Genomic DNA, 15,180 nt, shown 5'->3' with positions numbered 1-15,180 from the left:
TCCCGGGGTGAAATCTGTGTGCCTCCTGAAAACGGGGTTGACTCGCAAAAAATCTTTTCGTGTTATCTTCTGACAGTCTGTTCCCCTTGGTCTCCCCCAGGAACTTCATAAGCTGATCAAAGTCTTCCCCGAAGAGCAGCTTCCCCTTAAAGGGAAGATTACACAATTGAGTCTTGGACGAGACATCCACTGACCAATTACACAGCCATAGCAGGTGCCGCGCCGTACCCACCAAGACCATACCTCGAGTGGCTGGGCAGACTAGGTCGTAAAAAGCAACCGCCACGTAGGCTATCCCTGCCTCTAGACGAGCCACTTGAGCTGGAGATAAGTGTCCAGAGGATGATGGGTCCTGAGGCTTCTGAATCCAACATAAACAGGCACACTGCATCATGCTCGCACAGATGGCTGCTCGAAGACCCAAGGAAGAAACCTCAAACATATGTTTGAGTTGTAGTTCCAGTTTGCGATCATGAATCTCCTTAAGAGCGGCTGCCCCTGTAACTAGAATTGTACTTTTCTTGGAGACCACAGAAACCGATACATCCACCTTAGGGGTCTTGAGATGATCGAGATGTTCCTCCGACAGTGGATACAACTCCGACATTGGCCTTCCCACTTTGAGACCTGACTCCGGAGACTCCCACTCATGGTCAATGAGCTTCTGATTCTTCTTTGGGATAAGAAAGGCACTGGGAGGTTCCTGAAGCCCATCCAGGACTGGGTTCACTCCCTCACTGTCGGAATCCTCTTGAGACATTTTGACCCCCAGTTCCTCCAGAACCTGGGGGATAAGCGGCCGTAGCTTTTCTTTCTTGAAGAGACGGACAGCTCAAGAGTCATCACCCTCCGAGACCGGCCCCTCCAAAAAGGCCTGATCCTTCTTAGATGGATCTGGATCGGGGAACTGATCCCCATCCGGGTCCCTTCTGGATCTGCCCCAGGAGAGGAAAACCGTCACCCTGTAGGTCATCCAAATCCACCAGATTCTCAAGGTTCCCTGCTGCCCGTACGGTCCGGGCTTTTTTTCGCTTGGCCGACTCCTGAAAGGGTTCCTCCGGGACCTTTTTGAAGAGCTGACGTGCTTATCCTTAGGTTGCTATTTAAAAGACCCTTCTAGCTAAGAAGACTTCAAGCATTAGAAGGATAAATTCAGGAGAAAACCCCTTAGAAGATAAGGGGTCCTCCTCAAACTCACTATTCAAGGAATCAGTGTCCTCCTCTTGACCGTGCCTCGACTCCCATGCCGCGGGGGTAAGGAGGGGTGGGCCGTGAACGACCTGCTTACCAGCCTGGCTCCCTTTAGGGCCGTCCCCGTCCCTAAGAGAAAACCCAGGGGACCTATCCTTGGAATCCGCCCCAGCCTCTACTGGACGGGAAGATCCCGTCTCTCTTGTCTTTCGCCAGGAGGGAACCTCGAGGCCACAGAGGGAGCCAGTCCCCTGGCTTTCAGTGGCCCTGGAAGCAGCAGGCTAGCACTGCCAGGGGTATCCAACCCCCCCATTCGCCCGGCTCAACCCAAGGGATGGTCTGAGAAATCAAGACCTAGCGACCTTGAGGAGCAGAAATCAACCTCTGAACGCCAAATCGGTCAGGGCTGCAGGTTAGCCCCTCTACCATCTGCTGGCGGCAGAGAAATACTGAAGGGCTGCAGGTGGCAGTCTCGTTTATGAGGCACAGCCTCAAAGGTTTGCTCTCTGCCGCCATCTGCTGGTAGGGATGCATAACCCATTGGTCTGGACTGATCTGGGCATGTTCAGGAATAAGCGTTTCTTTCAGCCCACAGCACTAGTCTAACATGGTGACCTCCAGGTCAGTGATTTTGCTAACAAGATTTCAAGTATTTATACACATTACTCTCCAAGACAATGCTCTGCCTCCTTCTCCATTTCCTTTTGTCCTGGTCTACACAAATTTGCATTAATTATTTGGGGATAGGTGAGAAGGAAGAGTACATAGAGGGGAGAGGACAGGAGAAAGAACACTGAGCAGGGAAAGGAGAGGAGACAGTGTACCCAGCAAGAAGAGGAAAAGAGAGCACACAACAGGGAGAGGAAAGGAGAGGCAGCATACAGAGGCGAGAGGAAAGGAGGAACAGTAAACATCAGGGAGAGCACATGGAGAGAAGAGAAAATATACAGAGAGGAGGAGGGAGGGCACACTGCAGGGAGACATGAGGTGAGGGGGCAGTGTACCCAGTGAGGAGAGAAGAGTTAAGCACACAGCAAGAAGAATGAGGAGGAGAGAAGAGAGAGCCACACTTACCTAATCGCAGAACAGAAAAGAAGAGGAGCCAGAAGATGCAGAGGACTGGGGCAACAATGACTTGGCTGACGGCTGCGAAATGGACTTGCTGGCTCAGTTTCGCTGGGACATACGCGTAATAAATATTGTATCGATCCACCAGGTGCTTCAGCAGCATATAGAGTAAGCCTGGACACAGGCAATGAGGATTAACAACAGCATAGGATCACTACCGTTCCCCAGGTGCTATCCTACAGCCACTCTCCCATAGTCACTCATACAAACCAGGCATATCCTAGAGCCACTCCCACAAACCAGGTGCTACCCATAGTCACTCACATACATCAGGCATATCCTAGAGCCACACCCACAAACCAGGTGCTACCCATAGTCACTCACACACATCAGGCATCTCCTAGAGCCACTCCCACAAACCAAGTGCTATCCCATAGTCACTCATACAAATCAGGCATGTCCTAGAGCCACTCCCACAAACCAGGTGCTATCCCATAGTCACTCATACAAATCAGGCATCTCCTAGAGCCACTCCCACAAACCAAGTGCTATCCCATAGTCACTCATACAAATCAGGCATGTCCTAGAGCCACTCCCACAAACCAAGTGCTATCCCATAGTCACTCATACAAATCAGGCATATCCTAGAGCCACTCCCACAAACCAGGTGCTATCCATTAGTCACTCCCACAAATCAGGCATGTCTTAGAGCCACTCCCACAAACCAGGTGCTATCCCACAGCAACTCCCACAAATCAGGCATGTCCTAGAGCCACTCCCACAAACCAGGTGCTATCCATTAGTCACTCCCACAAATCAGGCATGTCTTAGAGCCACTCCCACAAACCAGGTGCTATCCATTAGTCACTCCCACAAATCAGGCATGTCTTAGAGCCACTCCCACAAACCAGGTGCTATCCATTAGTCACTCCCACAAATCAGGCATGTCTTAGAGCCACTCCCACAAACCAGGTGCTATCCCACAGCCACTCCCACAAATCAGGCATGTCCTAGAGCCACTCCCACAAACCAGGTGCTATCCCACAGTCACTCATACAAATCAGGCATGTCCTAGAGCCACTCCCACAAACCAGGTGCTATCCCACAGCCACTCCCACAAATCAGGCATGTCCTAGAGCCACTCCCACAAACCAGGTGCTATCCCACAGTCACTCATACAAATCAGGCATGTCCTAGAGCCACTCCCACAAACCAGGTGCTATCCCACAGTCACTCATACAAATCAGGCATATCCTAGAGCCACTCCCACAAACCAGGTGCTATCCCATAGTCACTCATACAAATCAGGCATATCCTAGAGCCACTCCCACAAACCAGGTGCTATCCATTAGTCACTCCCACAAATCAGGCATGTCTTAGAGCCACTCCCACAAACCAGGTGCTATCCCACAGCAACTCCCACAAATCAGGCATGTCCTAGAGCCACTCCCACAAACCAGGTGCTATCCATTAGTCACTCCCACAAATCAGGCATGTCTTAGAGCCACTCCCACAAACCAGGTGCTATCCATTAGTCACTCCCACAAATCAGGCATGTCTTAGAGCCACTCCCACAAACCAGGTGCTATCCATTAGTCACTCCCACAAATCAGGCATGTCTTAGAGCCACTCCCACAAACCAGGTGCTATCCCACAGTCACTCATACAAATCAGGCATGTCCTAGAGCCACTCCCACAAACCAGGTGCTATCCCACAGTCACTCATACAAATCAGGCATATCCTAGAGCCACTCCCACAACCAGGTGCTATCCCATAGTCACTCATACAAATCAGGCATATCCTAGAGCCACTCCCACAAACCAGGTGCTATCCCACAGTCACTCATACAAATCAGGCATGTCCTAGAGCCACTCCCACAAACCAGGTGCTATCCCATAGTCACTCATACAAATCAGGCATGTCCTAGAGCCACTCCCACAAACCAGGTGCTATCCCATAGTCACTCATACAAATCAGGCATATCCTAGAGCCACTCCCACAAACCAGGTGCTATCCCACAGTCACTCATACAAATCAGGCATGTCCTAGAGCCACTCCCACAAACCAGGTGCTATCCCATAGTCACTCATACAAATCAGGCATGTCCTAGAGCCACTCCCACAAACCAGGTGCTATCCCACAGTCACTCACACAACTTAGACAGTATCCTAGTCACTTCAACCACCCAGGCATTATCATGCAGCCATTCCTACAGACCAGCCACTATCCTAGAGTCACTCCCACAACCCAGGCTCGCACCTTCAGTGATTGCCATAATCCAGGCTCTATCCTAAGCTCACTTCCATAAATCAGACATTCTACCACAGCTATGGTCATTTAGCCTCCCCACACCATACTAAGGGAAAATATGGGGCAATGTTGAGCCTTGTCTACTGAGGCACTAGAAGTGGATGTTGGAGCCCAGATCACTGCGACGTTGAAAGGGCTGATGTGGGAGATCTTGCAACACCGATGGTGGGGTGGGGGTGGTGGAGCAAGAATTCCTGTGAAGATGGTAGGGGTGATGGAGCCAAGGTCACTGTGATGGTGCAAGACACACTATGAGAGGAAGAGGATGTAGGGGACACTAATGTGGGAGGAAGATGGGGCATACACTTACCAAAGGGCGTAATGATAGGACACGTGATGCTGTATGTCATCACCACAGTAAAAATACAAGTTGTCCAAGCGTATTCCAACCCAAACTGGAACTCATAAGCCTGACTCTGAATTGCAAAGAAAGACAGAGAGAGAGAGAGTCAAATCAGCGACTTTGAGCATTTTCCCATTAATAACGCTGTAAACCTGTCTTTAGCATATGGTGATGTACAAAGAAAGACATGGAGACACATGAATGGAGATGCTGAGGGGCAGCTGCTGGTCTACAGCATAACAATCCTGATCCTTCAGACCCTGAAGCAAGACTGGAATATGTCCAAGGGAGCATCATAGGGTGGGAAGGAACGGGGGGTGACAGGGAGAGCTGTGGTCGGGCAGGGAGCAGAAGCAGATGGAGTGATGGCAGGCAGTTTTCCATGCCAACTGATTCATTTTGTGGTCACTTCTACAGCTGCACAAAGCATTCATTGGATGGTCTCCAGCATAAGGGGTATAATTTATTCTCAAAACTGCAATACAATAAACGTTCTAGACAGGGGATGAAAAGGCAACCTGGGAGTCAGCACTTGACCACTGTATCTAGCGGACATTCCTTGACATCTAATCCTTGCACACTGGGAGATGGCTCCCTGATAGTCTCCTGGGGGAAGGTTCTCAGAAGTTTGACCCCTGTCTTGGGGAGGGGTCTCGATGCCCTAGCTTTACTCCCAGGCAGAAGGTGACCAGCCCATTGCTTCCATAGTATCTATGAATATTTCACATGCTGTAGTTTCTGTAGATAGCATACCCCAAACTTCAACTAAGGAAGCAATGGGCTGGTCACAATTCATAACCAACCCCACTCATAAAGCTGGACACACACTTGACCTAATGTCGCCAATAACAATAACTGCATAATCAACTCATCTCACTACACTCTACCATGGTTTGATCACCAACTAATAAAAGCAGAAATAACCCTCCTCAACCCACAGCAAGCAAAAGCTCATATTAATCAATCAATCAATCATTCACATATAGGAAAAAGATAGAACCAAAAATACTTGATGAGACCATTAAAAGTAAAAGTAAAATATGATGATGCCTCCTCAGCATTTGACTCCTGGGACAAAATTATCAATGAAATAGCTGATAACCTATATCCAGTCCAGGAAAAAACATACCACATCTACAAAAAAACCCCCCTTGGTATTGTGAAGAGCTAAGTCACACTAAACAAACCCTGAGAAAACCTGAAAAGCAATGACAGCAGTGCCAGACCACGAAATCACTAGAAATATACTAATCCCATTTAACAAAATAAATAAAGCAAAAAAGACTCCTGCGCTAAACAGATTAATGGTGTAACATTTCATTCCAAACTACTCCTCAAATGTGTTAAAAACTTAATCAAGGGCTCAAACAACTACAACTTCTCAAAGAACTCAAGCAATGAAAATGCCACTTCTTTCTTAAATAAAGTCAATAGGTTAAAAACACAATTCTCCACCTGCTTACTAACAAAAGAACCTGAAGAAAAACATGGGCAAGCGAAATGGAACGTACTCAGCACAGTTTCTAAACGTGAAATTAACCAAACCATCACAGAAATGAAGCCTGCTACACACCCACCGGCCCCAGTACCTGCAAGTTCCCTGAAAACAGTACACAGAGTCATCACGCCAGCAATCACTCGCTATCAGAAGGACTGGTCCCCGCTGGGGCAAAACAAGCTGGGATCGAACCCATCCTAAAACTAAATCTGGCAGAAGTGATGACTGGGACAATCATCGACCAATACCCAACCTGCCTTTCATTGCTAAAATCCTAGAAAAAGCAGCGTGATCACAATTAGAGAGGCACCTAGAAGGCAATAATATTCTATACCCTAACCAAGTCGGCTTCAGAAATGATCGCTCTGCAGGAAGCCTTTCTCATGTCCCTATCTGATCGTGTAAGTGGCTAATTGACCTAACCGCAGCCTTCGACACCGTAGACCATACCCTGCTATGCCACCAGCTGGGAAAACCTGGAATAGAGGGAACTCTTATCAAATGGTTCTCGACCTTCCTAGCAAACAGATCACCTATCTGACACCTTCCCATTCAATACAGGTGTCCCCCAAGGGTCAGCACTCTCGGTTACCCTCTTCAATATTTACATGCTACCTCTATGTGCATTACTAGCAGAACTAGGAAGCAACTTCTTCCTATGCAGACGACATTCAATTCTGCATCCCATTTGACAAATCATTTGAAAAACCTACCTCAACTCTGTCAACATACATGAAGGCATTACAACAAAGACTAACTCAGCTGAAATTAACACTAAACACAACCCCCAAATTGTATAGTTAAGGAGAAATTCCACTATAATCAAATTGCCAATCCTAGACTTAGGAAACTTTAACATTACTCCTTCTGATCAGGTACGAGACCTAGGAATACAGATTGATGAGAATTTGTCAATGAAAAAGCATATAAGCAAACTAATTAAATCAGGATACTCCAAGCTTAGAATAGTACATCGACTGAAACCTTTACTAACAATACAGGACTTCCGCACTGTTCTATAATCTCTAATATTTTCCAACATACATTACTGCAACTCCCTATTACTAGGCCTACCCTCTGGACTCATAAACCATTCCAACTACTACAAAACACCTCAGCCAGAAAACCTCCTCCTCGCTGATAGCACCTACTGGTTTCCTGTACAATCCAGAATTCATTATAAAGTATTGACTCTGATTTTTAGTATCATCAACAACATTGTTACATGCCTATTAGGAGTGACTCTTCAACCATACACCCTGCAGAGAGCCTTAAGATCGCAAGAGAAAGCACGTCTAAAGATGCCTTCAGCACGAAGCACACATTTAATGCAAATAAGAGCGCGCATGTTTTCCATAGCGGGCCCCCTGTTACGGAGCTCTCTCCCAGAGTCACTGCGTCTGATAACAGAACGAAAGAGTTTCAAACGGGAACTGAAAACATGGCTCTTCAGAAAAGCTTATAATCTAACGTAAAATGCCAATAAACTGGTAACGTCACTATCCGAACTTTAGACAATATTAGTAAATTGAGCAAAAAGAACTGAACCACGCAAAGTGTAAAAAGACTACATTCTGAGTATGGCCCATAGGATAATGACATGAAAATTACAGGTTACAATCCTCCCTCATAGCCCCTTAATTAACTTAGAATCGATGCTGTTGTGTTGACCTAGAATAGGTATTTATTATTGCAAGAAACTAGATAATGCATGAATATGACCTAGGCTATGTATTAGCTGTTTATATTGACCCAGAATATGAATGCTGACATAGAGTGGGAATGTTGTCCCAGAAGCCGAACCATGATTTTGGAACGACGGTATATAAAGCACCTAAATGAATAAATAAAGTAAATAAGAAAAGCACTCCCTGACGCCTGACCCCAGTCTCTCAGGAGACAACTCAGATCTTAAGTCTGACCCATCTCCTGGCAGGCTCCTCAGAAGGAGCCTGGCTTTGAATGTGCGGACAGAGGGCAGCCCTAATGTAATGGCGGGTCCCCGGAGCACAGCTCTAGCCTGTCACCCCTGATCTGAGAGAGGACCAGACGGCCAGAGAGTGAGGAGCAGTGCTGTGAGGAGCAGTGCCAGAGAGTGAGGAGCAGTGCTGAGAGCCTTGGAGCAGAACCTCTCTGGCATCAGGAACTGCTTTTACCAGTGAATAGAAAGAAACGTGAAGCCCAGACACTGCAGCTCTGCCCTGTAAACTTGCTGGCAAAGGGGGTCATTTCAGAAGGATGTACGTGCTTGAAACTGGGCTTTACATGCAGAAATGCACTTTGAAAATTATTATGCCGCATGCTACTTTTACCCTCGTAAATGCTTTTGAAAATTACCCCAATGGTAAGATCCCAAAAGTTTACTGAGTTCTCTCCAACCTTTATTTATTTTTTTTTCTTTTTGCATTGTTCAATAAAAGTGCAAGCTTGCACTTTAAGAAATCCTCTGCTGGTGCAAAGTCACCCTTTCTTACACACCCGCTTGATATGAAGGCGCTCGGGCTCCGACTTGGCACAGCATAAGCGTGCGGCATAGACGATCAGTCCGGGGATGCGCAGCAGCTCCATGGCTGTCCCAATCAGGCTGGACGTGATGACGTAGTTCACAAAGAACGCACCGTTGTCAGGAAGGAAAACACACCTGCGACCCAAGGAAAAGAGATTACAGCGAGGCCTTCTTGTGGGACCTGCACCGCCCTCGGCAGGTTTTCAGGGCCTCCACAATAAATATGCGTGAGGTACGTGTGCATGCACTGCCTCCACTGTAAACTAATGTACACCTCATTTTATTTAAAGCATTAATACTCTGCTGGGGTTAGTTTGGTTCTCTGCGTATGATACAAGGGCCACAGATGCCAAAAACAGCATCTGTGACAAGTCATGCTCAGCAGGATGGGATACAGGACAATGCTGACGCTAGTGAAAAAGCCAGGACCCACCTATTCACCGAGACTGCCCAGCGCTGTCTGCAGTTCCTGTGTGAGTGCAGCACTGCAAGGTCACCCTCCTGACTCTCTCCCACTTTACCAAAACAATGGGAGAGGCATCTCGTGACGAAGCCAAAACACAAGACGGGTGTCCATAGTGCGTGCACAGTGACCCGTGTTCCTCAGATACCCGCTCATGAAAAGGTTTAAGGCATAAACAGGCCGATACAGTACAGTGCGCTCCAGCGGAGCACACTCTTAACCCGTGATTGGACGCGCGTTTTCGATGCGCTAGCGTTACTCCTTATTCAGTAAGGGGTCGAAAACCCGCGTCCAACCCCCCCGAACCTAATAGCGCCTGCAACATGCAAATGCATGTTGCAGGCGCTATTAGGTATTCCCACGCGATTCAGACAGGAAAATGTGCAGCCAAGCCGTACATTTTACTTTCAGAAATTAGCGCCTACCCAAAGGTCAACGCTGATTTCTCGGGGCACCGGGAAAGTGCACCCTCCAACTTAATATCATGGCGATATCAAGTCGGAGGTCCCAAAAGTTACAAAAAAAAAAAAAATTTGAAGTCGGTTTGCGGCTTGAAAACCGGACGCTCAATTTTGCTGGCGTCCGGTTTCTGAACTCGTGGCTGTCAGCAGGTTTGAGAACCGACGCCGGCAAAATTGATTGTCGGCTGTCAAACTCGCTGACAGCCACCCTCCTGTCCAAAAAGAGGCTTAGGGATGCGCTAGTGTCCCTAGCGCCTCTTTTTACCTATTTTTACTGCCGGGCCTAATTTGAATACTGAATCGCACGCACAGGAGAGCGGGCATTCGCCCGCTCTCCTGCGGACTTTACTATATCGGCCCGAAAGGAAAATAAGAGAACGGCAGAGTCGCTATTACCCCCGTCAAGAAGCAAGTATGGGGCCAGACTGATCATCTGACCTCTCCGCCTATGTGGTCTACAGCAGGCAGTCTGGCCAGCTGCCAGTACGTCCTAATACACTGCTTGCAAGGATAATAACTGCAGGACTTTGCTTCCTGTTTACATTCTCTAATGAGCCCTAGTGAATGCAAAATATCCAAACCTCTGCATAATCCTATGCTGGAATCTGATTAGAGGTGTAATTTGCAGTATTTGGAATCCTTACAGTAAAATGTTATCCTGTTTGGGTGACATTTCCTTCTCCAGTTACATATTTTGGCATTGTTATCACCCTCCAGCTAAGTCCCCTCACCGGAAGGGTAACAAATATTACATCTCTGCTCCAGGCAGGGGAAGGCACAGCCGCTTTCACTGGGGGCTCTCTGCAAGCTGTCAGTGGAGTTTTACTGCTCTTCCCTGCACGCCCATCTTTAAAATTAAGACGTCTATCTGTGAAATGGTTGCATAGATGATGTAATATGGTGTCTGCTTATTTTTTACTTTCCATCAGCACATTTTTATCTGACTACATTTTGTCTGGGTAAAAATATTTAGCTAGGGAGCAAGGAGACCTTTTCAGTTTGGAAGAGTAGGGTAGTGGGCAGAGCAGCAGGCTGGGAAGCCAAGGCTCAAATCCCACCACTGCTTCCTGGGACCTTGGGCAAGTTACTGCCTGATTCACTAAGGCTTTTCTCCCATTCAGTGTCTATCAATCAGGCCCTTAGATGGTCAGCTCTCAGGGACAGGGAAATACCTGAATATAATCTGTGGTGAAAAGTGGAATATAAAATAAAGTTCTTATTTTTTGTCCGGGTAACTGCAGAGGTTATAGGGAGTAAGGATCTCTGGGGTATTCCCCCTTACTGGGGGCCTGCAGAGGCTGACTCACAGCTCCTGCGTTAGGGCGAGTTAGGGTTTTCGCATCCCCAGCGTCACCAGCCTTGCTCTTCTCCTTCTGTCTTCTAGCGAGATCTCTCCAGCCCTCCCTCTCTCCTCTGGAGGTCCCTCCCTCATTATTTCTGGGGAATATCACGCGTGCACGGAAATCAAAGGGGTGCATAGGACTTTGCCATTTCCAGCCCTGCCTTATGGGAACTCGGGGGCCTAAACACAACTTAAATGCAGACGGTAATGGGGATGGGAGGAGGTAAAGTGGAGGAGAGAGAGAGCACTTTCATCCCTTATACCTGTGTAATCTACAAAGCGCCAGCACAGGCAGAGGAACCGCAAGAGGTTTAGTCAGACTGCAGTGAAGGGGGAGCAGTACCCCAGCAGTGATCGTTGGTGCAGGATCACTTGCCCCCTGTCAGGTCTCCCCTGCATGGCACTGACCTGTCATCCAATGTGCTCCCCTCACCCTGCAGCAGACAAGCAGCGAGGAAGGGAAGCATCCTACTCACTGAAACTTGATGTTGGCTTCATCCAGGAAGTTAATGTCAAACAGCCACCGGAAGAAAAGGTCAAGACTGAAGGAGAAAAAGAGCAGTATGACCAACTCGCCCTTCATTTGTGCATTACACACCCTGACCCACCCCTCATCTGTGCATTACACACCCTGACTGCTCACGGGGAGAGAGCACAGCATGACACACCCGCCCCTCATCTGTGCATTACACACCCTGACTGCCAGAGAGCACAGCATGACACACCCGTCCCTCATCTGTGCATTACACACCCTGACTGCTCACAGGGAGGGAGCACAGCATGACACACCCGCCCCTCATCTGTGCATTACACACCCTGACTGCTCACAGGGAGGGAGCACAGCATGACACACCCGCCCCTCATCTGTGCATTACACACCCTGACTGCTCACAGGGAGAGAGCACAGCATGACACACCCGCCCCTCATCTGTGCATTACACACCCTGACTGCCAGAGAGCAGAACATGACACTCCCGCCCCTCATCTGTGCATTACATACTCTGACTGCTCACGGGGAGAGAGCACAGCATGACACATCCGCCCCTCATCTGTGCATTACACACCCTGACTGCTCACGGGGAGAGAGCACAGCATGACACACCCGCCCCTCATCTGTGCATTACACACCCTGACTGCTCACGGGGAGAGAGCACAGCATGACACACCCACCCCTCATCTGTGCATTACACACCCTGACTACCAGAGAGCAGAGCATGACACACCCGCCCCTCATCTGTGCATTACACACCCTGACTGCTCACGGGGAGAGAGCACAGCATGACACACCCGCCCCTCATATGTGCATTACACACCCTGACTGCTCACAGGGAGAGAGCACAGCATGACACACCAGCCCCTCATCTGTGCATTACACACCCGGCCCCTGACTGCTCACGGGGAGGGAGCACAGCATGACACACTCGCCCTTCATTTGTGCATTACACACCCAGACTGCTCAAGGGGAGGGAGCACAGCATGACAACCCGCCCCTCATCTGTGCATTACACACCCTGACTGCTCACGGGGATAGGCACAGCACGACACACCCGCCCCTCATCTGTGCATTACACACCCTGACTGCCAGAGAGCAGAGCATGACACACCCGCCCCTCATCTGTGCATTACACACCCTGACTGCTCATGGGGAGAGAGCACAGCATGACACACCTGCCCCTCATCTGTGCATTACACACCCTGACTGCTCACGGGGATAGAGCACAGCATGACACCCCCGCCCCTCATCTGTGCATTAAACACCCTGACTGCTCACGGGGAGAGAGCACAGCATGACACACCCGCCCCTCATCTGTGCATTACACACCCTGACTGCTCACGGGGAGGGAGCACAGCATGACACACCCGCCCCTCATCTGCGCATTACACACCCTGACTGCTCAGGGGGAGAGCAAGACCCCCCTGCCCCTCATCTGTGAATTACACACCCAGACTACTCATGGGGAGGGAGCACAGCATGACACACCCGGCCCCCATCTGTGCATTACACACCCTGACTGCTCACGGGGAGAGAGCACAGCATGGCACACCCGCCCATCATCTGTGCATTACACACCCTGACTGCCAGAGAGCACAGCATGACACACCCGCCCCTCATCTGTTTATTACACACCCTGACTGCCAGAGAGCACAGCATGACACACCCGCCCCTCATCTGTGCATTACACATCCTGACTGCTCACAGGGAGGGAACAAAGCATGACACACCCGCCCCTGATCTGTGCATTATACACCCTGACTGCCAGAGAGCAGAGCATGACACACCCGCCCCTCATCTGTGCATTACACACCCTGACTGCTCACGGGGAGAGAGCACAGCATGACACACCCGCCCCTCATCTGTGCATTACACACCCTGACTGCTCACGGGGATAGAGCACAGCATGACACACCCACCCCTCATCTGTGCATTACACACCCTGACTGCTCACGGGGAGAGAGCACAGCATGACACACCCGCCCCTCATCTGTGCATTACACACCCTGACTGCTCACGGGGAGGGGGCACAGCATGACACACCCACCCCTCATCTGTGCATTACACACCCTGACTGCTCACGGGGATAGAGCACAGCATGACACACCCGCCCCTCATCTGTGCATTACTCACCCTGACTGCTCACGGGGAGGGAGCACAGCATGACACACCCGCCCCTCATCTGTGCATTACTCACCCTGACTGCTCACAGGGAGGGAGCACAGCATGACAAACCCGCCCCTCATCTATGCATTACACACCCTGACTGCCAGAGAGCAGAGCATGACACACCCGCCCCTCATCTGTGCATTACACACCCTGACTGCTCACGGGGAGGGAGCACAGCATGACACACCCGCCCCTCATCTGTGCATTACATACCCTGACTGCTCACGGGGAGGGGGCACAGCATGACACACCCGCCCCTCATCTGTGCATTACACACCCTGACTGCTCACAGGGAGGGAGCACAGCATGACACACACGCCCCTCATCTGTGCATTACTCACCCTGACTACTCACGGGGAGAGAGCACAGCATGACACACCCGCCCCTCATCTGTGCATTACACACCCTGACTGCTAACGGGGAGAGAGCACAGCATGACACACCCGCCCCTCATCTGTGCATTACACACCATGACTGCTCACGGGAAGGGAGCACAGCATGACACACACTGGGTGGGTGACGAAATGAGCCATCTTGGAAAAGCGGTCGGTGACGACCCAAATTACTCGGTTGCTTCTAGAAGAGGGGAGATCTACCACAAAATTGGTAGATATGTGGGTCCAGGGTTCCTTGGGGGCTGGCAGCATCTGTAACAGCCCCCTAGGTCATCTCACCAAGGGCTTTTGTTGAGCGCATGTGGGACACGAGTCCACATAGGCCTTCACGTCCTTGTCCATCAACGATCACCAATAGTACTGCTTGAGCAGAGAAAGGGTCCGCGCACGACCAGGGTGACAAGTCATGGGCTCACTCCAACACTCGTCAGAGTCGAGTCGGGACCACCATCTTTCCTGGAGGGACTGCTTGGGAAGCGGCCTGCAGGATACGTGCCAGGTCAATGATGAAGCCGGGAGGGTCTGGGTTATCTTTGGGCTCCAAGGACCGAGAAAGAGCATCGGCCCTGATGTTCTTGGCGGCTGGCCAGTACTTCACCACAAAATTGAAGCGGTTAAAAAACAGGGACCAGCTGCCTGGCAGGCATTCAGGTGCTGGGTATGATGAAGGTGCTCCAAGTTCTTATGATCAGTATAGACAGTGATGGTGTGTTGTGCCCCTTCCAACCACTGTCGCCATTCCTCAATAGCCAGTTTTATGGCCAGGAGCTCCTTATCCCTGATGCCATAACCTCTCTCCGCGGGAGAGAGCTTACGGGAAAAATAGGAGCAGAGATGGAAGATTCCCTTAGCGGCGAGCTGGCCCAGGACTGCCCCTGAGATGGAGGAGGCGTCAACCTCTAGGATGAAGGGACACATGGGGTCCAGATGGCGGAGGCAG

At 49.9% G+C, this 15,180-nt stretch overlaps 1 protein-coding gene across 1 annotated transcript in view; it reads right to left on the bottom strand.

The window, feature by feature from the left end:
- Window positions 1-15,180, bottom strand: part of TMEM63C (transmembrane protein 63C) — a 210,289-nt gene that overhangs the window by 37,823 nt on the left and 157,286 nt on the right. The window contains 4 exon segments of the mRNA XM_029597634.1: window positions 2,266-2,433; window positions 4,881-4,986; window positions 8,890-9,052; window positions 11,660-11,725. Coding sequence (XP_029453494.1) covers window positions 2,266-2,433; window positions 4,881-4,986; window positions 8,890-9,052; window positions 11,660-11,725 — 503 coding nt within the window.

The sequence above is a fragment of the Rhinatrema bivittatum genome, chromosome 4 (genome assembly GCF_901001135.1).
Source record: "Rhinatrema bivittatum chromosome 4, aRhiBiv1.1, whole genome shotgun sequence".
NCBI classification, from domain to species: domain Eukaryota; kingdom Metazoa; phylum Chordata; class Amphibia; order Gymnophiona; family Rhinatrematidae; genus Rhinatrema; species Rhinatrema bivittatum.
Note: the sequence above shows the minus strand (reverse complement) of the source record. Positions and strands in the feature narration are given on the sequence as shown.